Source organism: Primulina tabacum, chromosome 14, assembly GCF_025594145.1.
Source record: "Primulina tabacum isolate GXHZ01 chromosome 14, ASM2559414v2, whole genome shotgun sequence".
Taxonomy (NCBI): Eukaryota; Viridiplantae; Streptophyta; class Magnoliopsida; order Lamiales; family Gesneriaceae; genus Primulina; species Primulina tabacum.
Genome location: NC_134563.1, coordinates 32,952,706 through 32,978,284, shown reverse-complemented (window position 1 = coordinate 32,978,284; position 25,579 = coordinate 32,952,706). Strand labels below are relative to the sequence as shown.

Sequence of the window (25,579 nt, the reverse complement as noted above, 5' to 3'; positions counted from 1 at the left end):
CTCTCAGGTTAATTACAGAAGAGCTCGGGTATTCCACATCTTGGAGAAATCATGTCCCAGGTGGTCCAATGGATCGGGACATTAATCCATTTTGTCATGCTATTGGCCTGAGAGCATCCCATCCTGGCCCGGGCACCAACTATGGATATGCTCCATGGCCCGGGAAGTCCCAGGGCCTATCCCTGACCCGGGGCAATCCAGAGCATCATCATAAACATATTTGGAAGTTGGGAGGAATAAATCCAGTGTCAGTATGGCTCATTCATTATGTGCCATAGCCGAGTATGATATATCAGTTAATACAGATAATTCGAAACACTTTCAAACATGAAATATTTTCATTTACCGAATAAAAATTGGTACTATTATTAATAACTATCTCATTTGTCTCATATGTTTAGACTTTTTGAAATTTCACGCGTATTAAGAAAAAAGTAGGTTTCTTGTGAGATGGTATCACGAATCTTTATCTCTGATACATATTAACTCTATCGTTATTCACAATAAAAACTAGTACTCTTATTTTTCAATAATGAATGACCCAAATAAGATATCTGTCTCACAAAATACGACACGCGAGACCGTCTCACACAAGTTTTTGTCTTAAGAAAATTATTAAAATATAAGTTTTATTGAAAATATTTCTCTTTTTAGTGAATGTTTTAATATTTAATATGATATAAAAAATAATGAAATTAATTAAAATTATTATTGAAAAGAGATAAATTGGTAAATAGTAAATAAAATAATATTAAATATAGATATTAGAATATATATTTGAGGCAAATGAAAATAATATAATATTTATATTTAAAACAAATATACATAATTTTTTTGGTAAAGAACAACTGCAAATATTAAAATGAGTTGTTGCAATTATTAAAGCTCGTACACTCTCGATGGTCCCATAGCTCAAGGGAAAGAAGAAGTTGAGAGGTTATCCGGCGTCAGTACCAGGAAAACCAAAACTATAAATTTTGCAATTATATGACAACTGTTACAATTTCTTTTCCACAAAACAAAAAACTTAAATACAAAAATAATGTAGATAAATAAAATTACCCAAAAATATTATTTTTCATTAAAATTATAGATCGGATCGGAATGAGTCGTCTCACATATATAGACTCACGAAACAAAACTGTCTCATAAGATATATATTAATTATATATTGTTTTAACGTTAAATTGCTCAGAAATCCGTAAAAATAAAAAAAAAATTTGCTTTATGTAACAGTGTTAGAAAAAATGTATTTGAACTTCTTGAACTCAGATGTCTTTTCATGAATGAATATGAGTACGTAATACTAAAATATGTATTAATATATGATATTTGAATACCAGTTGTTTTAGTTATGTTATTAATATATGTTTCAGATATGAAATAGTTGGCACTCAAATATCATATATTAATACTATATTTTTAATATTGCGTGTCGATTTTTTTCCGAAAAAGTTATATAAGATTAGGAAATGCAAAATATATTTTTCTTTGGGATGCACAAATAATACGAATTTTAGTTTTTTCGTGAAATTTAAAATAAATTAATTTACCCATAGTTAAATGGATAGTACCACCACCACCATCCGTGGTTTTCCCGGCAAGTGGCAAAGAGAGATTCTAAGAAGTTTCCAACATAACTCAAGCCCCACCTGAATTTCCATGAATCTTCACTCTAGGGTTTATACAGCACTTTAGCACCCCCCTTTTGCATTATCCGTTGCTCTCTGTTATATTCATAATTTTCTTCCTACCTTTCTGTTTTCATAAATTAAAGAAAACTGTTCCCATGGCTGTGATCCCCGTGAACGCGTTACCGGTGGGTTATAGATTTCGCCCCACAGATGAGGAGCTGATCGATCACTATTTGAGACACAAGATCAACAGACAAGATAAAGAAGTCAGTGTCATACGTGAAATCGATGTTTGTAAATGGGAGCCCTGGGATTTACCTGGTAATTGATTGCGTTCAGTTGATTTATTGTCGATGATCTGAAATCGAGTTTCCCTTTGATATTTCCCACCAAAAAGAGTCGATTTTTAGGGAAATATGTATTGATTTTGAAGTGAAGGGTGTTGAATGTTGTATTTTTTTTTCCCTTTTTCGCAGATTTGTCAGCGGTAGAATCGACTGACAACGAATGGTTCTTCTTCTGCCCCAAGGATCGGAAGTATCAAAATGGCCAGAGATTGAACCGTGCAACACAGAGAGGTTACTGGAAAGCTACTGGTAAAGATCGAAATATTACTTCGAGGAAGGGTGTGAAAATTGGGATGAAAAAAACCTTAGTTTTTTACACTGGCCGTGCACCGGATGGCAAGAGAACTAACTGGGTCATCCATGAGTATCGTGCAACTGATAAATCGCTGGATGGCACCCATCCCGGTCAGGTTGGGATCTCTGTAACTAATATTTTCGCAATCTTTGTGTAATTTTGTTTTGTTGGTTTTTGTTGGATTGTTTGATTTATTGTTTTTTGGAAACCGTAAGACTTGAATTGATTGGGCAAAAGTTACCTCATTTATGTATTTATGTGAATGCTTGTTCTTATTGATGACGAGTTAATTTTAATATAGTGGCTTTAATTTACATGATCTAGAGACCGTATAGAAGTAGCAAATTGGTTATTTACTGAATTATTTTCATCCGCAGAGAGTTGTACAAATTTTGGAAGTTCATTGTGTTCCTTTTTGACAATGTTGTGATGGTTTTTTTTTTAACCAGACTGCTTTTGTTCTCTCCCGTCTATTCAAGAAGACTGATTTGAAACAAGATGGAATCACCGAGAGTTCAAATTCTGACGAAGTTGAAGGGATTGTATCATCTCCCACTGTCGTTAACCCCCCTTCTGTTGAAGATGACCTATTTGAAACGCCTACTCCGGTGCACAATGGAACTTCAAAAATACAACAGTCAAGTGTTGAAAGCTTTCCGACTTTGAATTCCTACAAAGATATGGTGGAAAATCCTGTGCCTAATTATCAGCAGGAATGTGGTCTCATTGCTGACAAATTGGAACATGATATTTCAGGAACAGTGTCTCCTCCTGTGAGATGAAAGAATTGAACTCATTGTGCCATTTTCCGAAATTTTAATTTCTTTCTCTATGTTTATATTTATTTGTCAGCATTTTGTTTTTGTTTTCCTTTTCATTGCAGCATGACCCAGAACTGGAAAAGTTGATTGAAAATTTATATTCCTCCCCACTGCAAGGGGCGCTTTTCTCTCCATTACATTCACAGGTGCAAGCAGAGCTTGGGAATCCATACTGTTATAGTGGTTACAATAACGACATCAACGTCCAAAGTAATACCCCTTTTCAATATGGGACAACTGCTGATGAAATGATGGAGGATTTCTTGAATTCGATATCTGGTGGTCTGTATGAAGTATCATCTCTTGAAAGTACTAAGTACGTAAACATGCTGAAATTAGATAAAGATTGCATCTCAAGTAGTGAATCGGAGGCTGAGATGTCCCTTTGCCAGGTACATGGAGTTTACATCACTTTCAGAGATCTATTAGTGAACCTGGCGTAGGATCGAGTCTCCCTGCTGAAACAATAGCTCTAGTTAGTAGTAACAAGACACCTGAAAATCCTTTAAGCTGTACAATAGTCCAAATACCAATTTTTCTCCGTGTCACTTGGATAGCCAAACAATACAATATTCTCGCCGCCCAACTCTCTGCTCGAGCGGCATATATTTACTTGTTTATTTACAGTTGAACGACCCTATCTAATGCATCAGAGTCTCCCCTCCCGGTTGAACCAATAGTTCTATTTAGTAGCATCAAGACACCTGAAAATCTTTTAACCTGTACAATAGTCGAAATACCAATTTTTTATCCATGTCACTTGGGTAGCCTAACAATACAATGTTGTCGCTACCCAACTCTATGCTCGAGCAGTATATCTTTGTACGGCATATATTTACTTGTTTATTTACAATTGAACTGACCCGATCTTATTCATCTTAATCTAGAAATATCCAAGTGTTCCAGAAGGTGAATTATTTGAGGATGATGACAAACAAGAATCTCCTTTCCAGAGTGAAGTTACTTCTGAAGTTGCAGCTGTTGATGTGTCCCGTTCGTATGTTAGCCCTGCAGTGGGCAATGAAACCATTGGAACAGGAATCAAGATGAGGACTCGCCAACCATTATATCAACTTAGTACCCAGCACTATGAAGCACATGGAACCGCCCCTAAGAGAATTCGTTTGCAGATTAAATGTGGAGTTGGATCAGTTCAGTGTAATCTTCCCAAGATTTTAAATGAGGATGACATTCATGAAGGGAGTCCACAATTGCCCAAGGTGAGTTATTTTTGCCTGAAAAGATTTTTGCATAATATAAGATAGGAGCCTCTCAAAGATTCTAAATTTCCGAGGTTTGAACTTCCAGGGTGACACAGCTACGAATGCACAAACACTAGTTGAGGAGGAGTCCACATGCGACGAGTCAAATAACAGCTCGCTATCCCATCATACGAGTGCCATCAATTTACCTAAAAACATCTTTGTAGACACTGCATCTTCCACTTCTAAATACACGACCACACCTTCAGTTATATATTCTCTTTACATGCAAAAGGTGCTTGTGGCCTTCAGTCTTATTGCGCTACTGCTTGGAATATTCGGATATTTCCAATTTCAGATGGCAACTTACTAGAGATCTTGAGCTACTTTTCACGTAGAGGATATCGAGCGTTGACATCATGATAGCTTTCCGCACAACATTATTTATATTTTTAAAGATAATATCTTTATGTGTGATATTAGAATATATTGGCGTATACACCATTTCAAAAAAATAAAAATAATAACATATCGGTGTATATTGCATATCAGGATCTTTTCTTTGTGATTACTGTAACATAGTGTGTGATATTTGCATACTTGCAGAGACTTCTGCGGCAGTTGGTTTGTATATATTTTTCTTTGATGGTTATTATTTAGACTGACATTATGGTTTTTCATTTGCTTTACGGTCATTAAAAATTATTTAATTTCATTATTATCATTGTTTTTGAACTACCATTCATAAACTTGTAATCAAGTTGGGATGAGTCATTCTATTACCTTCTCATTCTCTGTGAAACCAACAATAAAAATGATGTACTTTTACTTCTTTCAAACTGAATTTCATTTTTGCCTTATTTCAATAAAGCATCGTATATACACGAAAGACTAGCTAAGCGCGTGCTTTGGGAATAATGCGGGAATTAATTATTGTCATGTTATTGTATATTAAAAATAGCTGGATTAGTTGAAGCATATGCATATCCTGAATGAATTTGCGTTTGATTCATACCTGTATCTACGCTCACAAGCATTCCGGCCATGACCACGCACGTAGGTATAAAATCAAGAGTCAGCGAGTTTTGAAACAACTCTAATGATCATCAGGCATTGGAGGTTGAAATTTAGGCCATAACTTGGAAAAAATTAAATTCACCTGCACTATTCTTTATTGTAATTTAACGAACTTTCTTTTCAGTTGGGATTTCTTTGAAAAATATGACCATAGTATCATTAAAAATATTTCATCTCTTAGATTCCTAGCACGGTATAATGTTCTGCAAGTTTTTCTGCAGGTCTTGAGGAGAAATCGGTTTCCTCAGTACTGCAACTTGTGCTAGGCCATAACATTTAACCATATAAATAGACAGTTTCAAGCTTCATCGAGATTATGTTTTTCTTATAAATACATGCTTGAGATTTTTTGGGAGACAAAACCAGAAAAAGAATTATATATAATGTTACCAAAAGTTTTGATCTTGGTATCGTTATACCCTGCGTGGCTTCCAGTTGAAGCTAAGCTTCGAGTGGATTTCTATAACAATACGTATCCAAATGCGGAATCAATTATATGGGAGGAAGTTAAAGGGCCATTTTTCAGAGATGAAGGGATTGCTCCTGGTCTAGTTAGAACTTAGAATGCAGTTTCATGACTGCTTTGTTAGGGTAATAGTAATGCAAATTATGCAAAACATCAGTGTCTTAAAACTTTATTCCTTAATTTGTTTATAAATTATGATTATATTATCAGGGCTGTGATGTATCCATCCCCTTAAAAACGACACCGGGGAAAAAGGCAGAGGAGGATGGCCCTCCAAATGGGGGTACCCTTCGAGGTTTTGAGGCGATTGACAGTGCTAAAGCCAGATTAGAACTAGAATGAAGAGGGGTGGTTTCATGGGCTGATATTTTGGCATATGCAGCAAGGGACTCTGTTGTCAATGTTAGAACCTTTAACCTCTAAAACCCGACAAAAAAATTCATCTATTTGCCAGAAGTAAATATAGGTATTAGCTAGGTTCAATTCCTATTGAATGACATGACTTAATATTTATATCCGGTGGCATCGACTTATTTTACTACAACCAGAAGGGCTTGGGTGGGACGTCCCAGCTGGGAGACGAGATGGGTGTATTTCAAGAGCTGAAAAGACTCTCGATATACCCGCTCCATCCTTTAACCTTGACCAGCTCACTCAGGCTTTTGCCAAGAAAAACTTGTCACAGGATGATATGATAGAACTCTCATGTTGGTAAATAATGCCATTAAGCCTAAGATATAAAATTTTATATGAGCTTAAACTAGGCTAGAAAATCATTAGAAGATATCACCTTTCCCTTTCAAGGGCACCAATTTTGATTTGCCCCATGTTGAAGATGCTCCATCTTATCCAGGTTCCTGCTTTTACTCTTTAACGAAATGCACGTGTGCTGACCTGTGAGGGTTCATCCGAATGAAAATTTTGAACCCTTTTTTTCTGAAAATATATAATCTCTCTCCAAAACATACATCAAGTCGCCTCTGACTCACTAATTAAAGTTCTGGATTTCTATAATTATATTTTGATCCACGTTTAAATATAAAGCAAATGAATTATATCACAAACATGCAATACTAGTTAATATAAAGATTGGCAGGGGTTTATCCGATTAAAGGTCAAGTTAATCAAACTCGTTTAAGTCAAATTTAAATGAATTAAAAAATTCAGTTAGTGGCAATTATGGTTTGACTCCAATCAATTCGCATGGTGTGCATGCGAGAAATTCGTCTGGCCAAATTCTTGAAGTGTGAAACGCGGCATTGAATAATTTCGATGAGTGTGAATTCCGCTGCAGAGCATGGTGTGATGAAGACTTGAAATTCCATGGGAAGAATAATCTTCGTGAAATAGTTATAATTAATAGATTCTTCGTCCCCAGCGATCCCATAATTAATTTCATCATTTTTTGAAGCCATTCCGATGGGTAGTTCCACCCAAGAATCCCACCTCAGATCCGAAACTTGCGTCACGTATGACTCACCCTTTCCCATCTACGCCATGGCGTTTTCCGCCGCCGACCGCCGCCATATCGCCGTCGGGAGTTTCGTTGAAGAATTCGACAACCGCGTCGACATTCTCTGCTTCGACGATGAATGCTATTCCATCAAGCCTATACCTGCACTATCGGTCCCTCACCCCTACCCCGCAACTAAACTCATGTTTCACCCCTCACCAGCTACTGGCAACCTCCTTGCTTCCTCCGGAGACTACCTACGCCTCTGGGAAATCCGGGATGCTTCAATCGAACCCATATCTACGCTCGACAACAGCAAAACTAGCGACTACTGTGCTCCTCTAACTTCATTCGATTGGAATGAGGTGGAGCCCCATCGAATCGGAACATCAAGCATCGACACTACCTGCACCATATGGGATGTGGAAAAGGGCGTTGTGGAAACCCAACTGATTTCCCACGATAAAGAAGTGTACGATATTGCCTGGCGCGAGGCAGGAGTTTTTGGATCAGTTTCAGGAGACGGATCGGTCAGGCTTTTCGATCTAAGGCATAAGGAGCGCTCCACAATTCTTTATGAAAGCCCGAAGCCGGAAACGCCGCTATCGAGGCTGGCTTGGAATAAGCAAGATTTGAGGTACATGGCGACGTTCTTGATGAATAGCAATAAGATTTTGATACTGGATACGAGGTATCCTACAGTGGCTGCCGCTGAATTAGAAAGGCACCAGGGGTGTGTAAATGCAATTGCTTGGGCCCCGCTGAGTTGTAGGCACATAAGTTCTGGTGGGGATGATGGGCAGGCTTTTCTTTGGGAGTTGCCGATTCTTTCTGGGACGAACGGGATTGATCCCATGTATATGTACTCGGCAGGCTCGGAGATCAATCAGCTTCACTGGTCGGCGGCGCAGCCTGACTGGATTGCTGTTGCCCTAGAAAATAAGATGCAGATGCTCAAGGTTTGAGGTGTGGATTATGTAAAAAAAAACTTGTATGCGACGGTCTCACGAGTCGTGTTTTGTGAGACATGTTTTTATTTGGTTTATTCATGAAAAAGTATTACATTTTATGCTAAGAATATTATTTTTTATTGTGAATATCGGTAGAGTTGACTCATCTCACAGATTAAATATTCGTGAGACCGTCTCACAAGAGACATACTCGTCATTTTATCGTGAAACGGGCCAAAAACATTATTGTAAATTATTTAGTCACCACATATTCTAATGTATATGATATGAAAATACTCAAAAATCATTTTTATAATGACGAAAGTTATTCTCTTCAAATATCATTTTTCTTCAATTTGTTCGATCACTTAATATCCCAACTCGAAATATGCTTTAAAATGACTTAGTAGTCTCGAAATATCCAAGACCTCCCATATCTGATCAGAAACAAACCTCCAATTCTCACCTCTTATTATTCCAATTCCAAAAACAAAAATTGGTGACATCCATACGACATGCGACTCCCTGCGACCTTCGTCACCCGTAATTGAGGATGCTCCCTCCGCCGTCTCCGCCGCCTCATGAACCAATTTATCCGGTGCATCACCACCTGAAGAATCAGACGTCACTGCCTGACGTCATCTTCGCTGCATTCTCTCTCTTTATCCTTTTCTCCACTTCCCCCAAACCAACCTCGATTTTTTCCGTCCCTAATAACAAGCTCGCTTTCCCGTTTAACCCCCGCAAGTATCTGAAATTACACAACATGTCCATCCCTTTGCGTAACCCTCCCAACCCTAGTCGCCACCCCACGCCGCCGTTCGCCACGCCGCAGTCTCTATCCGAGTGGCTCAGGCCGCGGCTACCCTCCGATTCATTCGCTTCCTGGGGTGTCAAGCCGGGGACTAAGAATGTTCATAACCTCTGGCTCGAAATTGCTGAAGGGGAGACTTCTTTAGCTGATTCCACCCCGCCGGTTCGGACGGTTGAGGTTGTGATTGTCCGCATCATCCGAAGTGACGATAAAATGCTCGTTGAATCTCATCAAGAGCTTTCGAACGGCGCCGTCAGGTACCGATCCCGCCCCTTATCTGAGAAAATGAAGCCTGGAGAATCTGTTGAGGCCGCTGTTTTTCGTGCAGTGAAAGAGGAGCTGGGCTCCATCATAAAGTCCACGGATTCTGGAAATTCTAATATGGGAAATCTTGTTGATGATCAAGATTCTAACAATTTTAGTGGTATCATAAAAATTTTGCCTGGATCATACGTGAAGAAGGTGGAGGAGAGAGTTTCGGCCTCGTATCCTGGGCTTCCAGCTTGTTACCTATTGCATACAGTAGATGCCGAGGTAGCTGGCTTGCCAGCAGGCGAGTTTTCTACCGAGGAAGTGAACGAGTATGGAGATTCTAATGGGACAAGTAGTGATGCTGTTTCTTGTAAAAAACACTACTGGAAGTGGGTTGATTTTGATTCGCTCTGAGCTTTTGGCCTGGCTGGGTTTTCAAAATCTCGTTTGCGGATTTGAGTTTTGATACGCATAGTATTGTAATTGTTATTCTGCGTTAATGGAACAGTTTCTTTTTATTAGAGTTACTCTCTTGAGCTTTGTGAATATACATCTGTGTAAGTTGAAAACCATAAACAATCATTTCATGTTTTTTAGTCACGTGGAATAAGAGAAAGGTTCGACTCAAGTTTCAATTTTTGTGATCTCTGTTTCACAAGGATGAATCATGTGTGGTGGATGGGATTCAAATTACATCGGTAACGAATTTTCTGATCAGTTTGTTTGGAGAAGCCATGCGAGATGAAGCATACCTTGTGTAAGTTTGAATATTGGATTACCCACAAAATACATGAGCTTCATGTAATATGCACATGGATATTTTGTGTCTTGAACTATACAACGATTGGAAGTATATAGGGTCTTTCATCTATAAAGTTGCAAGGCTTTCTCCTCATTTCACACTTCATTCCTTTCTTTAAGCTACGGGTGGCGGTACTCTTTATTTCTTACATGCTTTTTATGAGAAGCCATCGATTATTCCCAGATTTTCTGTGCAAGTTTAGAGAATGGTTTTGGTTTATGTTAACTTGTTTGAACTTTCTTTTGGTCATTGCTTGATTACTTTGATGAGGGAATACGAATATAGCTGCACACTTGTTTGAAATTCTGTGATTCTCTTGAAAGTTACATGATGAACTTGATTATTTATATTTTAGATGGTTCTTGCCTCCTCAACTTTAATTCTTGGCAGTCAGATACATTTATGCGCCTGATCATAGATTATTGATTCATTTAGAAAACTTAGTGAAAGATGTGTATATTTAACATGGTAACACCAAATTTCTAAGTGTATCATTTGAAAACCAACCATTTTAGTTTTATACTTTAGCTCTTCAAACCGCAGGCGAACTATACTTCCCTGAGACTTCCGCTTTCCATCTGAGTTTTCTTGTTATCTTGAAACGTAAGGCCAGATTCTGTAGCTTGATACCATTTTGCTTTTCCCGGTGATCGGGAAGCTGTTTGCTATTTTAGAATATACGATCCTTAATGAAATGGAGAAATTGAAGTATCAAGAGTTATTTTCTAGCTCTCATAGGATGCGTATGTTTGGAATTCATTCAGGTTTGTTTTTGGGTAACCGAATGGATGAGTTGAGAAGGATGATAGATTCCAAGTACTGATATGTTATGTATAATATGTTAATATTTTTAGTGATATGGTGTTCCTTGGTGCTTGTGGAGTAATTATGTCAAAAAATATTATAAATATAATTGTCCGACGAGTATAATGGATCTACCTTGTTCGAATAACGGATATGATCCAGTCGAACCCGAGCTTAAATTTTGGTTTGGTGGTATATAAACTTCAAAAAATGAACAAGATACAGTAAAAGTCCAATAATATTTTGGACTTGGTCGATTAGTTTTTATAACAAAGCCCAACCCAAATTTCACCTGATCTGAAACCACTTATTTTTTAAGATTCTATCTATACATACACAGTACCACAAGGTATAGTTTGGCAGTATAAAGAGATATTGATAAATAATATTCTTTATCTCACGTTTGGTATCTTTTTAGAAAGCCCATGATAATATCATGATGATAAATAATTTTATACAAGGATAAAATATCTCTTTTATGAGATGTTATAATTTTAATTTAATGATTAAAAACACCACAAATGACTTAATTGCTATCAATATATAAAAATCCTAAACCCTATCAAATATTTTTATTTACTTTTATATATTATATATTATGATAATTATATAAATGAACTCGAAATAATTATATAAATTATTTTTATAATCTCAATAAAATTATCAAAATCAAAGACTCAATTATCATATTTATGTAATATATAAAATTAGGTAAAAATAAATAAATCATGCAAGCACTGTCGGCGCATGAACGGATAAGAAATATGAAATCAAGCAATAATTTTGAAATTATAAAATTTATTATGATAAGTTTAATTTTGTCATTACAATCTAATATATAAATTTAATCACTCTTATTAAAATCATACCAAACATTAAATATAATATCCGACATCTTATTTATCGTTAATTTATCCTTATATTAAATATCGTATGTTTATCCTATCATGTGTACCAAACTATGCCTAAAAGGATAACAAACATTTTTTTTCCACAGTAGAACACCAGAAAAGGAGTGAGTAAAAATTACGTTTGTACATGTTACAATATAACAGAATGCCCAATTGGAGACTTGTACCACAAATTTAAGATTGCTCAATGGTTATTCAAAGATATCAAACGCACTTGGACGAAAAGATATATGTAATAAGACTGATAGATATCGATAATCTATTTTTTGTCGTTGATTATATTTTTATGTGGTGAATAGATTGAGTGTGAGTTGAACGATCAATCATCGTCCTATCGACGACGATGACGACGACACCAAAGTACTGATGAAACCCGCCCTTGTGTCATGTTCGAATTTTCTAAATGATACGTTTGTTGGACCACGTTAAAGCAAAGTGTAAACCCACAAGTATTAGTATGGGGTGGTCCAAATTAGCACATGTTACTCTAATCATATCCCTACCTGTAATTCTCTCTCTTTCACATACACACTCTTTTTTAAGCCCATTCATCACCTCTCTCCTTGTTCTTTTATTCCAAAGCATTTTTTCTAAGTAGATGTACAATTTTGATAAGGAAAAATTTGTGTGAGATGTACAATTTTGATAAGGAAAAATTTGTGTGAGACGGTCTCACGGGTCGTATTTTGTGAGACGGATCTCTTATTTGAGTTATCCATGAAAATGTATTACTTTTTATGCTAAGAGTATTACTTTTTATTGTGAATATCGGTATGGTTGACACGTCTAACAGATAAAGATTCGTGAGACCGTCTCACAAAAGACCTACTCATTTTGCTATATTATTCACTAAGTGTATCTAATTCTGTGTCAACAGTTGATGTGACACTCACATAATAGATGTACGATTTTAATATGATTTATCACGTCCAATAGATGAGTGTGACCTCAGTGACTATTACTGAACAGAATATCAAAATTATATATATATATATATATATATATATATATATATATATATATATATATAACATTTTCCTCGCGATATGATTGGTTTTATATAATTTCAATTACAAAAATGTCAATAAAATTTTTATGAAATATAAATTCTATGCAATCTTTCAATGAGAATACAAAGTTTATTTCGACACGATATATAAAATCACAAAATTATTTGTTCCAATTGGTACAAAATATGACATAATTTTGATAAACCTACCTGAAAGTTCTTTTACGCATACACACGCTTTATTAGGGCAATCATCGATCATGAAGTTTTAATCTGAATCATTTATTTCATTCAAATATACCTTTCTAGTCGATACATACAAGTTTGTTCCATTCTTAATATCGTGCAAGATATATCTATACTAATTTTAATTTTTAAAAAATATAACTATAATTCTTTTAAAAAAAAAGTTTGTAAATTTTTCAAGTGAATAATTTCAAATTTTAACTTAATAAGATATTTAAAAATATATATATTTTGGTTGTGGATTGAGAAGAGTCCAATTTTACATGTAAGAAAGTTATATTTTGATCATAACTCGAATCCCAATGAACTGGTCCCTGTATTTTTGGGCCTAACTTTTATTGCCATCAAATAACCAACATTTACTACAATTGTTTGCTCATTTTCTTTTACTTTGTTATGGTTTATTATTGTTACAAAATAATGAGTTTCATTGTTTTTCATGGAAAAATGTGGGTTGTATTCAATTTAAGCTAAGTAGAAGCTAGGTAAAATTTAGGGAAAATTACAATTTCCATGATATATATGTTTCTGAATTTGTAATTTGTGTCTTCCGTTTTGTCAAAAATAATTTCTTGTTTTGTATTTTAGTTTTTTTAAACACAATTTTTGTCCTTAATCGGGGTGCTGATGTGGAGGCACTGCACATATGAATGTCATGTCAACGTCTAGTCCACGTTATGTCGGAAAATGAACCAAAATTGAGAGGGGAAAAGAAAAATATAAGACTGAAATTCGATAATATATATTTCACTATTTAATTAAGTAGGTATGCTTGAGGAATGTAAACAATGTGATTGTGCATTTGTGCTTACCACGAGAATGTAAAGAAATAGTACCTTTACTTGAAGAAAGATGTGAATCGCACAAAACTTTGTGCATGAGGTTGGATCAAATGAAGTAAAATTACTCAACGCTAGCTTTTCATTGAGAATGTGATCGAAGATTAGGTAAATGTGCAACATCCGACCAAATCAGAACTCAAAAACATGTTCCAGCAATAAGACATAAGTTAAAAACCTAAATTTCGAATAATCATGGCAAATATTTTTGAAAAAATGTAATGATAGTAACAAAATATATATGGCAAAAACTTATCTGAGATGATCTCATGGATCGTAATTTGTGAAACATATATCTTATTTGGTTCATCCATAAAAAAATATTACTTTTAATGCTAAGAGTATTATTTTTTATTGTGAATATGGGTAGGGTTGGCCAGTCTTACAGATAAAGATTCGCGAGACAGAGACCTACTCAATATATATACACATTATATTATACATACAAAAAGTTAGTTGTCCTTGAAGCATTGAATATCAATATACGTACAAAAAGAAAAGCAAAATGTAGAAGTGAGCCAGCCCATACGAAGTGGTTAGTGGGTACCAATCGTTATTAACGCTCTTTCCACCATTGAAGGCCCACTTCCACCACCTTGGTTGGTAGGACTATTTTTTTATTATTAAAAATACTTTGTTTTTATTCTTTATGACAAAATAATAGTTTTTTAATATATATTTTTAGTTCCCAACAAAATAGTGAAAACGTAAATTGACATGATTTAATAATATCTAAATTATTTATCGATTTTTTTGTCGTAAGAAATTATTGTAATTTTTTTAGAGATGAAAGCTTGAGTTAATATGCCTCCGAGATTTTGACCAAGTTCAAGTGCTAAATCCAATATTATTTAATTTTAAAAATGGTACTTGGGTTCCAACGGTTTGTGTCACTTCAAAATGTCGTATATTCCTTTTTTTTTATTAATTACGTAAATATGTTTTATTTTTGCTATATATATTTAATTCGATTAACAGTGTGTTTGGCAACCAGGATTTGAGAAGATTTCATGGGATTTGGATTTCAAAATCCTATTTTTACTGTTTGGCAAGGTGATTCAAAAAAAGAATTCGGATCTGTTTAGAATTTCATGGGATTTCATGAGATTTCAATGAGCATATCCAAATCCCATCAAATTTGATAAGATTTGGTGGAATTTGGATTTTAAAAACATACAATTATTTTTTTATCCAAATGAAATTGATTTGGGGAAGTCAGCATGATTCACGCAAGCTTCACTGCACTTTCGATGTGTTTGTTAATATACTTCTTTGCTCCATCACCAGGCCTCTCTCTCGTTTTTTTTTTTTTTTTTTTTGGAAAATTCAAGAAACCTTGTGATTCTAAATTTCAATATTGAAGACATCAAGACAATCAATTTATATAATCTCGTTTTTGAAAGAACCAAACACACTGTAAATCATATCAGGTGAATTTTGGAAAATTAAACTACAAAAAAATTTCTTTTAGTTTTCAAATTTTGCTAAAAATCCTCCATAATTTCAAATTAAAAAGCTGAAGCCTTCATGGATTATTAGTTAATTAACAAACTAAAACTCCTAATTATTAAATCAAATATGTTATTTGCGGTAGGCATATTTAAGCAACTAATCACAAAATTATATCGAAATTAAAGTATTTTAAATGTAAAACATTATGTATGTTTTTTTCTTTGATTTCACCAAATATGTTTAAAATGTATTTGGGATGTTTAATATGCTATAAAAAGTATAATGTATATACTGTTATAAATATATTTGTCAGATTGTGGTGTTTTAGCTATAAACTTAATGGCAAAACTTGTGTGAGACGGTCTCACAGATGCTATTTTGTGATACTGATATTTTATTTGGGTCATCCATAAAAAAATATTACATTTTATGCTAAGAGTATTATTTTTTATTGTGAATATCGATAGGGTTGACCCTGTTAAAGTGAGCTAGGATTTCGCGGAAAGAAGAAGCATCCATAGCCGAACTTCCAGAAAGAAGAAATTTTATATCAGAAACTCAGAGAAAAAATCTTGAGTCCAATGTGTACAGGTATTTATACTACACTAAAGAAGTAAAAACGCATTTTGTAAAACACGAGTTCCTATATTTGTTCTCACTGTCAACACTCCCCTTCAAGATTGGTGTAGGTTCAAGACACCAATCTTGGACAACAAATAAGAATGTTGCTCTCGGTTCAAACCCTTTGTAAGGATATCAGCAAGTTGCTCGGTAGTAGAAACGTGTTCCGTTTTGATTACACCATTCTTGATCTTCTCCCTAATCAAATGGCAATCGATTTCTATATGTTTGGTGCGCTCATGGTATAACGGATTAGCCGCAATGTGTAAAGCCGCCTGGTTATCACAATACAAGGTTGGTGTTGTGCATAATGTCACTCCCATATCTGTTAATAACCCGAGGATCCAAGTTATTTCACATGTAGTGCTCGCCATTGCTCGATATTCCGCTTCTGCCGACGAACGTGACACTGTGCTTTGCTTTTTAGATTTCCAGGAGATCAAAGAGTTTCCTAACTTGATGCAATAACCCGTAACTGATCGACGTGTCATCGGACACGCTGCCCAATCAGAATCACAGTAAGCATGCAACGTGAAATTATTAGTCGCTGACAACATGATGCCTAAACCTGGTGCAGATTTCAGGTAGCGAAGCACACATAAAGCAGCATCCATATGTGATTTCTTTGGCGCATGCATGAATTGACTAAGAACTTGCACGGCATAACAAATGTCAGGTCTTGTGATAGTAAGGTAAATGAGTCTCCCAACCAATCTTTTATAAGCAGAAGAATCGGTCAGTAAGCTATCATCAAGATCATGAGCAGAACTCTGCCGAATAAACTCATCCATTGCATGACTGGTGAACTTCTGATGTTGCACAACAGGTGTATCACATGGCTTAGCACCTGTCAACCCAGAGTCTGCTAATAAATCTAACACATACTTCCGTTGATTCAGATAAATCCCCTCCCTGGACCGTGCCACTTCAATGCCAAGAAAAAAACGCAAGTACCCAAGGTCCTTAATATGAATATGAGAATGTAAAAACACTTTGAGATCTGAAATAGCCTGCTCATTACTGCCAGTGATCACAATGTCATCCACATAGACTAACAATAGAGTGATATGCAGATCGTCACATTTAGTAAAAAGAGAATGGTCATGGGGTGATTGGACAAAGCCTGCCAATCGCATGACATTAGCAAATTTAGCATTCCATTGGCGTGAAGCCTGTTTGAGGCCATAGAGAGACTTAAGAAGTCGACAAACACGCTGCTCCCCTTGAAGAGAATGTCCAGGTAGTACCTGCATAAACACTTCTTCATCCAAGTCACCCTGGACGAAAGCATTGGTCACATCCATTTGGTAAAGAGGCCAATGTTTCGCAGCCGCAACACTTATCAAACATCTGATGGTAACAATCTTAGCGGTAGGAGAAAAGGTGTCATGATAATCCACCCCTTCTTGTTGTGTATAGCCTTTTGCTACAAGACGAGCCTTAAAACGATCGACCGTACCATCGGGGTGACGTTTAATCTTATAAACCCATCGACAACCAATGGTTCGTTTGCCAGTAGGCAGTTGTACCAAATCCCACGTATGATTAGATTCCAATGCTACCAATTCTAGATCCATAGCGGCCTTCCATCTAGGGTCCAAGACAGCCTCCTGATAAGATGTAGGCTCTTTGTCAACAGAAATTCGGGCCAAGAAAGACAGATAAGGTCTAGAAAACTTGGCATAATTTAGATACCGGGTGATGGGATATTTGGAAGTAGCTAAGTGGCTATGAGACAATGTAGGACAAGAATAGTCTTTGGTCCAAACAGGAGGCACAGAAACAAGTGAAGATCTTTTCTGAGGCTGAGAAACCAATGGGACCTCATGAACAACAGGAGGTTCGGTTGGAGGATGGACAAATTCCAAAGGATCATGAGCCATATCTTCAACAAAATCTGACTGAAATGAAGGAGAATTGTCAGCATTACGAGAAGGGAAAATGGGTAAAAGCGGATCAGATGTGGCAAAGGGAAAGAGATTTTCATAGAAAACCACATCTCTTGACACCGAAAACCTTTTATCACCCAAACTCATGACCCTATATCCTTTTTGTGTGCTGGAATAACCCAAAAATACACAAGGAATTGCTCGAGCAGAGAACTTGTCCTTAAGGGTTAGGGAGGTGGCATAGCACAAGCACCCGAATACACGAAGATGATCAAAAGTTGGAGATTTATGGAACAACATTTCATATGGTGTTTTGCTTTTGATTAAGGGACTAGGGGTACGATTAATGAGATAACATGAAGTTAAGACACAATCTCCCCAGAATTTTAATGGCAATGAGGATTGAAAACGGAGAGCTCTAGCTATGTCTAGTATGTGTCTATGTTTGCGTTCAACCACTCCATTTTGTTGTGGAGTATAAGGACAAGAACTTTGATGTATGATTCCTAAAGAGTTAAACAGCAAAGTGCAAGTGCTTTTAAAGAAATCACTCGCATTATCAGTTCTAATAATCTTCACAATTACAGAAAATTGAGTACGCACCATTTGGAAGAAATTTTTCAGAATCTGTAACACATCAATCTTAAAATGCATTAGGTAAACCCATGTCGCTTTGGAAAAGTCATCCACGATGGTGAGAAAATATCTCTCACCATTATATGTGGGGGTATGAAAAGGTCCCCAAATATCAACATGAATTAAGGAAGAACAACAAGATGATTTAGATAAGCTTTTGGAAGGAAAATGAATTCTTGTTTGTTTAGACATTGGACAAACAGAACAGTGAGGAAGACATACAGAATTCGGCAGAAAAGGCAGCATTTGCATTCTAGATACGGACATGTGTCCTAAACGTTTGTGCCAAACAGAATGATCAACAGATGCAGTAACCAATGAGCTGACATTATCAACAATGCTATTACAGACATAATTATGAAGTGGAATAGAAGGTACTAGATTAGAGCTAGAGCTTGAGAAGGATCTTGTGTCAAGATGATAAAGTCCATTGAATTCTTTACCAATCCCCATTAATCTCCCAGTCTTGAGGTCCTAAAATAGGCAAACATGGGGATAAAATGTGACAAAACAATTGTGATCTTTGGTGAATTTAGAGATTGAAAGTAGGTTAAAGCTGAAGTCTGGCATGTGTAATACATGGTCAAGAGTAATGGAATTAGTGAACAACACAGACCCTATTCTATTGACATTAGCCTTGGCACCATTTGGCAGCCTCACGGACCTAGGGGAATTTGCTACAGATCTAGAGCCTAGCAACATTTTTAAATTCCCAACCATATGTTCATTTGCACCACTGTCAATTATCCAATGCGATGAGAGATCTGTGTTATCAGGTATACCTGCCATATTCACCACTGGTTCTGCCACAGAAAGAGTCTTATGCGTTCCCAGCATTTTCAAGATCTCGGCATATTGAGCAGGTGTGAAGACTGAAGGAGTGGCTGCATTAAAATCCTCTGTGCATGGCAGAGTGGAAATCTCAACTTGTGTGGTATCTGTCAAGTTAGCATATGGTTTCTTTGAATAATCCTTGTCCTTGTAAAATCTGCCATTTTGTCCTCCCTTCTTGTTGTTGTTGACTTTGTATAGCTTGTGACCCAGAGGATAACCAATAAGTTTGTAACAAAATTCCTTTTTGTGGCCATTCGAATGAAAATAATCGCAAGTTAATACATCCTTTTTTTGATTACCAAACTTGCCTTGTGTAGAGAAGAATGCTCTTGATGGTATTTCCACAACAGAAAGTGATCTATGTGTCTCTTCTTGAGATATAATGGAAAAGGCTTGACCAACTGAGGGCAGAGGACTCATCATCAATATTTGGCTTCGAATTTGGGCATAACTGTCATTGAGCCCCATTAAGAATTGTAGAAGTTTCTGCTGCTGATCATGTGCAATATATTGCCTTGCCGTATCACATGCACATGAAGGCAATACAACCAGCGATGAATACTCGTCCCATAATTGCTTCAACTTACAATAATAACTCGACACCGTGTTGTTAGCTTGTGTTAATCTTCCAATGTCTCGGTGAAGAGCAAAAATTCTCGAACCATTGACTTTATCAAATTGATCTTTGAGATCAGTCCAAACAACAGACGCATCAAGTGCATAGACAATTCCCCCAAAAATTTCCTTCGAGACTGAATTCATAATCCATGAGAGCACCAATGCATTGCAACGCTCCCATTGATGAAAAGTAGGCTGATCCAGGGGAGGTCTTTTGCACGTTCCATCAATGAAACCAGTTTTGTTCTTCGCACGCAATGCAATGAGCATTGCTCGACTCCATACTCCGTAATTGTCAATTCCAGATAGATGATCAGTAACAAGACACATACCAGGAGTATCAGATGGATGAATGTAGAGTGGATCATTGAATCCAATATTAACCGCCATACCTGCTAAAAAAAAAAAAAAACTCCAGTAGTTCAATTGAAGTTGCTCACGTACAGATCCACTTTCCTGCACTGAATCGCGATACAACAAGTTCAAAATTGGAGTGGCAGAAGCTCAATCGATGGCTCTGATACCATGTTAAAGTGAGCTAGGATTTCGCGGAAAGAAGAAGCATCCATAGCCGAACTTCCAGAAAGAAGAAATTTTATATCAGAAACTCAGAGAGAAAATCTTGAGTCCAATGTGTACAGGTATTTATACTACACTAAAGAAGTAAAAACGCATTTTGTAAAACACGAGTTCCTATATTTGTTCTCACTGTCAACAGACCCGTCTGACAAATAAAGATTCATGAGACCGTCTCATAAGAAATCTATTCAAACTTAATTAAATAGGATTATTTAAAATTTCGAAATTATCTTGTTTTTCCATAAAATCTCATACAATAAGTGACTGATATTTAGGTATGTATATCATTATTCTCAATCATCCCAAATTAAATCACTCATGTCATTTCTCTAAGATTGCGTTTGGATTGAAAGATTTGGATTGGAGAGAATATTTGAGCAGATGATTTAAAATGATTGCTTATTGGAATGAATTTGAAATCAAACACAATTACTCGAAAAATAACTATTTTTATTTGAAATTCATGATCAAGTGGATTTGCCAAAACAAATTAATAAAATTATTGTTATTAATTTGAAATATTTAACATCAAATTCATTCATTCAAATACAGCCTCGGAAATTAGGTTTGTACCGTATTGATCTTCTAATGAACATACTATTAAAATATTATGATAATACCACTTCGGAATGGGGAACCCGAGCGCCAAGCATTCCAAACCTAAAGCAATAGTCAAGGACTTTTGAGTAGAGAAATTACTTAAGATGAATTTATATTAGGTGGATCTCAAATTCATCTCTTTCTTAATTTATTTAGATGCGATGAGGATTATGATGGATTTGAAATACAACCAAAATGAACGTCATTTCAAATCCACAATGTCTCGTGATAATAATTTGGCAAAAGCTTGTGTGAGACGGTATCAAATATCGTATTTTCTGAGACGGTTTGATGTATATTATGACGATGAAATTGAGAAAATAAGTATTAAATATGAATTGACGTTGTAAGAGCTCGAGTGAGGAAGCCGGACGCCAATAAGTACAAAAATCAAATAATTGTACAGAAAGTGTGGCGCCCGGGCGGTAGAAAATGACCGCCCGAGCGCGGTGCAATTTTTACTCGGGGCAGAATGCCTCGCGCTCGGGCGCGAGAATTATACCGCCCGAGCGCGAGAGAGATGAGGATAAGAGTAACTTTTTCCTTCTTTCTTTCTTCATTTTATTTACCGAAAGTTCGAGAGAAAAGAAAGAAACTCGATCCTCTTCCGTCCAAATCGACTTTGAAACGCTGTCTAAACGCGAAACAAATTATATATTTGTAATCTTCGCGTCGAGGGCTTCTGACTGAGGTAATTTTCTTCTGGTTCCAGCAGCTCTAAATATCAAAGTGCCGGAATAGCATGTATTTGAAGTTTAATTTCATATATGTAGTAGAATAACCGACAAGAAACTCATAATCGAAGTCGGAATTGAATTATGATCTGATTTGTATTTGATATGAATTTTTGAAGTTTCAAATGATATTTGAAACTCATATTAATGATTTTGGATTATGTTATTGATTGGAATGAGTATGTTATTGATGTAGATAAAGTGTTATATCAATATCTTCAGACTACATCAACTGGAAACGAAGAATTGAGGTATGTTGCGATCGGGTAACATACGATATGTATCTGTGTTATATGATATATGTTGGATTGAATTGACTGATTGGATTGAGAATATGTGTCTATATGTCTTATTTGTTGAGTTTATGTGGCATACATGACATTGAGATTGGAATATCGATGTATAAAATAAATGTTTTGTTAACACACATCGTTTGATGCATACATCGATACATGACATGCACGTTGAGCTATGATCCTTGTATACCCTGATACGATTTGATTGGATTCTGGGGTTTGTGAACACAATGCTATGTTTGGTATTACATGACCCTTAAAGACATAGACATTTGTGGCCCCGATTATTGGATATAAGATTTGGGATTTGATGGCGCTTTGTCGACGCTATCATACGAGTATCCCTTATTGAGGCCGGTGTGCCAGCTCGAGCATTGATTTGATAGCGATTCGTTTGATTCTGACATGTGCTCAGCGGATGGGCATTTGACCTGATACCTCCACGACATGCATGCATTGCATACCATATATCATTGTTTAGATATCTGTGGTATATATGATTGGTTGTTCCATACGGAGCTTTGCTCACCCCAAGGGGGGCTGTTGTTATCTTTGTGTGTGGACAATGACAGGTACTCCAGGTTATCAGGAGACCGGAGAGGGTACTTCTGGAGGGAGTCACAGTTTGAGTTGAGGTTTATGTTTTGTTCCCAGTATATATGTATATGTATTTATATATCGGGGCATATCCCGAGGATATGAGTTGTTTGTATATAATTGGTTTTGAGTGCGTGTGGGCATGTTTATGATATGAGATGAAATACTATCTTAGTATTTAAATTATAGAAGAAATATTTCGGGCTCATTGTAAAGGAAATTTTAAACTCATTTTCCGCTGTAATTAGTTAACCCTATTCAAAGTGCATTGTAATAACGATTAGGAGCTAAGGGCCCCACACATTAATAGCTCGTTTATCATGTTTAACAAGTCTGGCTTGAGCTCGGCTCGTTTTCGAGCTCGTAAATTATGAAATTGAGCTCGAGTTTGAGCTTGTTAAAAATTAAATCTATCCATGAACTTATTTTAAATCGGACATAAAAATATAAATTCATTCATAAATAACAAAAACGACAAAAATAACAACTAAAAAAACATAAACTCATTATATTATTGAACATCCCAAAATAATATATCCAGCATCCAGATAACAAATATTCGTCATACATTGATATCACCATATAAATAACATTGCAATAATTTCACTCATTTAATACTTCATTCGTTGTGTTCCAAATAAATTTTATTTTTTAATCAATATAAATTTATTATATTCAATTTAATATAATATTTTAGGATATTAATTTGTAAAGTTACTCAACATATATATGAGTTGGTGATGTACATTTTTTGGGGAAAAAAGAATAAGTTGATGTATTTCTGTTAATTTATTATGTTTTAAAAAACATTTTAGCATAATGATATGCAAGTAAGATAAAACAAATATAATTGTGGCTATGTGGTGTAAATTCATCTTTTTTTCAACTATGTTTTGTGTTCAGTTCCTCCAATTGACATTAGTACTAATATTTTTATTTGTCAACTCAACAAATGAGCCAAATTCGTACTAATATTTTTATTTGTCAACTCAACAAATGAGCCAAATTCGGGCTTACAAACCACCTAAACGAATCGAGCTCGAGCTTACGAGCCACCTTTACAAGCAGAGCTCGAGCTCGAGATCACGAGCAAATTATCAAACATGTTTGCGAGCTCACGAGCCGAATATCCTTAGACTTGAGCTTGGTTTGATTAAATTTCCGAGATTGAAATCGAGTTTGAGTTTGGCTTGATATGATTAACAAAAAACTCAAACGAGATTTTATCGAGCCGAGCTTCGAATAGCTCGCAAACAGTTTGATTCATTTACATCCCTAATTATGGATTTCCAATTTGAGATTTTTTTAAAAACATATACAAGAGAAATTACATTTATCTCATACTTATTATATCATGTGTACCAAACTAAGCCTTAATATACATAATATTTTCATGAATCAGATCAAATTTAAAATTTGTTTCACAAAATTGAATCATCTCACGTAAATAACCCACGTGAGTTTTTGTAAATATTTATTATCTTAAGCTAATTTGTTGTTTTTGTTTTTTATATAAAAAAATTCAAACCGTTGGACATTCATTTGTTTTTGACTTTTTATATGTATTGTCGAAATTGTATTTTTTGTTCTAAACATGCACGGAAATCGTAACTTTGGTCATTTATTTATTTTATATATTATCATGATTGGTCCCGTATCTATCTATTCATAAGCAATTTTAATTTTGTTTTATTAATTTGAGTATCAAAACTAATCATAATTATTTGTACATAAATAATTTTAATCAGCAGCTGTTTAATTATCTATACTAGTTACTCTGCACACGCGATGCGTGTGTACAATCTTTTTTATCATTATTGATCAATTAAAGTGAAATTTGACAAATTATTTAGGGACTAAATTGATATTTGAATTGTTGAAATAAAAAAAATAAAATTGTGTTGAAATAAAAAACAAAAAACAAAAGTGTAATATTAGTATCATATAAGGGTAAAGTTGGAAGAAAAAATTGGTGTCTTCCCTAGGTGGTTACTATCATGTCCTCAATTTTAATAAAATAGAATAGATTACTCCTATAACCATTTAATTTAAAAACGAAAAATTGTAATTTTGATATGGTATATTTGTTTTTTGCGATGTGTTATGAAATTGCAATTTTAGTCATGTACATTTCAATTTTTGACAATTTTAATTATTTTTCATCAGAAATGATGGTATGTGCACGCATATTAACATCGCATTTGTTTCACATCAATGTCATGTCGGAAATAAGATTACAGTTGAAAAAAAACAACAACAAATTATTATTAAAATTTGACAACATAAAAAATCAAGTTCGCAAATAGTCAACTATGCAAAATAATTTTGATAAAGTCGTTTAAGATTATAATAGGAATGAATAAATATATGAAAAACTTTTGATTAATTGGAACAAGTGAACGATCCTACTAATTCTAATGAACACCCCATGTGACCGAGCAAATTTATGCAAGTAACTAACAAAATCATTGTTTTTGTACGCCGCTTTCTTAAAGTACACTTTCATTCACCATCATTAATAATAATAATGTCAACAACAATAATAAAAATTATTATTATCATCGCTGTTAATCCCATGGAAGATTTCAGTATGTTTAAAAATTATAATGTGTTTAATTTATTACAAATCTAGTAATGAAATGCCGAATTCTTTATAAGAATGGGAGAAAAAAAATCCGACTTTTGTATCCAAGAATGATACGTGAGACACAAAATCAAGCGTTTTATCCCACATAACATTGTCATAAAATGGATTGATTTGGTTATAATTACGGTGAAATGATTGGAGTAAAATGACGATT

The 25,579-nt window shown here is 35.2% G+C and overlaps 3 protein-coding genes across 3 annotated transcripts; all 3 read left to right on the top strand.

Annotated features, from left to right (window-relative positions):
- The first annotated feature begins 1,581 nt into the window (after positions 1–1,581).
- Positions 1,582–4,975, top strand: LOC142524493 (NAC domain-containing protein 91-like). Its single transcript, XM_075628510.1, has 6 exons — positions 1,582–1,955; positions 2,111–2,391; positions 2,726–3,049; positions 3,160–3,489; positions 3,985–4,317; positions 4,406–4,975. The coding sequence occupies exons 1-6, from the start codon at positions 1,790–1,792 to the stop codon at positions 4,670–4,672; spliced, it is 1,701 nt and encodes a 566-aa protein (XP_075484625.1). The 5' UTR covers positions 1,582–1,789; the 3' UTR covers positions 4,673–4,975.
- Positions 4,976–7,039: 2,064 nt separating this feature from the next.
- On the top strand, positions 7,040–8,726 carry LOC142524989 (protein TRANSPARENT TESTA GLABRA 1-like). Its single transcript, XM_075629153.1, has one exon. It carries the CDS (start codon positions 7,262–7,264, stop codon positions 8,258–8,260), a length of 999 nt encoding a protein of 332 aa, XP_075485268.1. The 5' UTR covers positions 7,040–7,261; the 3' UTR covers positions 8,261–8,726.
- LOC142524990 (uncharacterized) lies at positions 8,642–9,881 on the top strand. The gene has a single exon (XM_075629154.1). The coding sequence runs from the start codon at positions 8,799–8,801 to the stop codon at positions 9,723–9,725; it is 927 nt and encodes a 308-aa protein (XP_075485269.1). The 5' UTR covers positions 8,642–8,798; the 3' UTR covers positions 9,726–9,881.
- The last annotated feature ends 15,698 nt before the right edge of the window (positions 9,882–25,579 follow it).

What these genes read in the sequence shown, in the direction of transcription:
- LOC142524493 (XM_075628510.1), top strand. Translation starts at nt 1,790, where the DNA reads ATGGCTGTGATCCCCGTGAACGCGTTACCGGTGGGTTATAGATTTCGC. An exon ending in CAGGAACAGTGTCTCCTCCT is followed by an intron (nt 3,050 to 3,159) that starts GTGAGATGAAAG and finishes TTTTCATTGCAG; the next exon opens with CATGACCCAGAACTGGAAAA. An exon ending in GGAGTCCACAATTGCCCAAG is followed by an intron (nt 4,318 to 4,405) that starts GTGAGTTATTTT and finishes TTGAACTTCCAG; the next exon opens with GGTGACACAGCTACGAATGC.
- LOC142524989 (XM_075629153.1), top strand. Translation starts at nt 7,262, where the DNA reads ATGGGTAGTTCCACCCAAGAATCCCACCTCAGATCCGAAACTTGCGTC.
- LOC142524990 (XM_075629154.1), top strand. Translation starts at nt 8,799, where the DNA reads ATGCTCCCTCCGCCGTCTCCGCCGCCTCATGAACCAATTTATCCGGTG.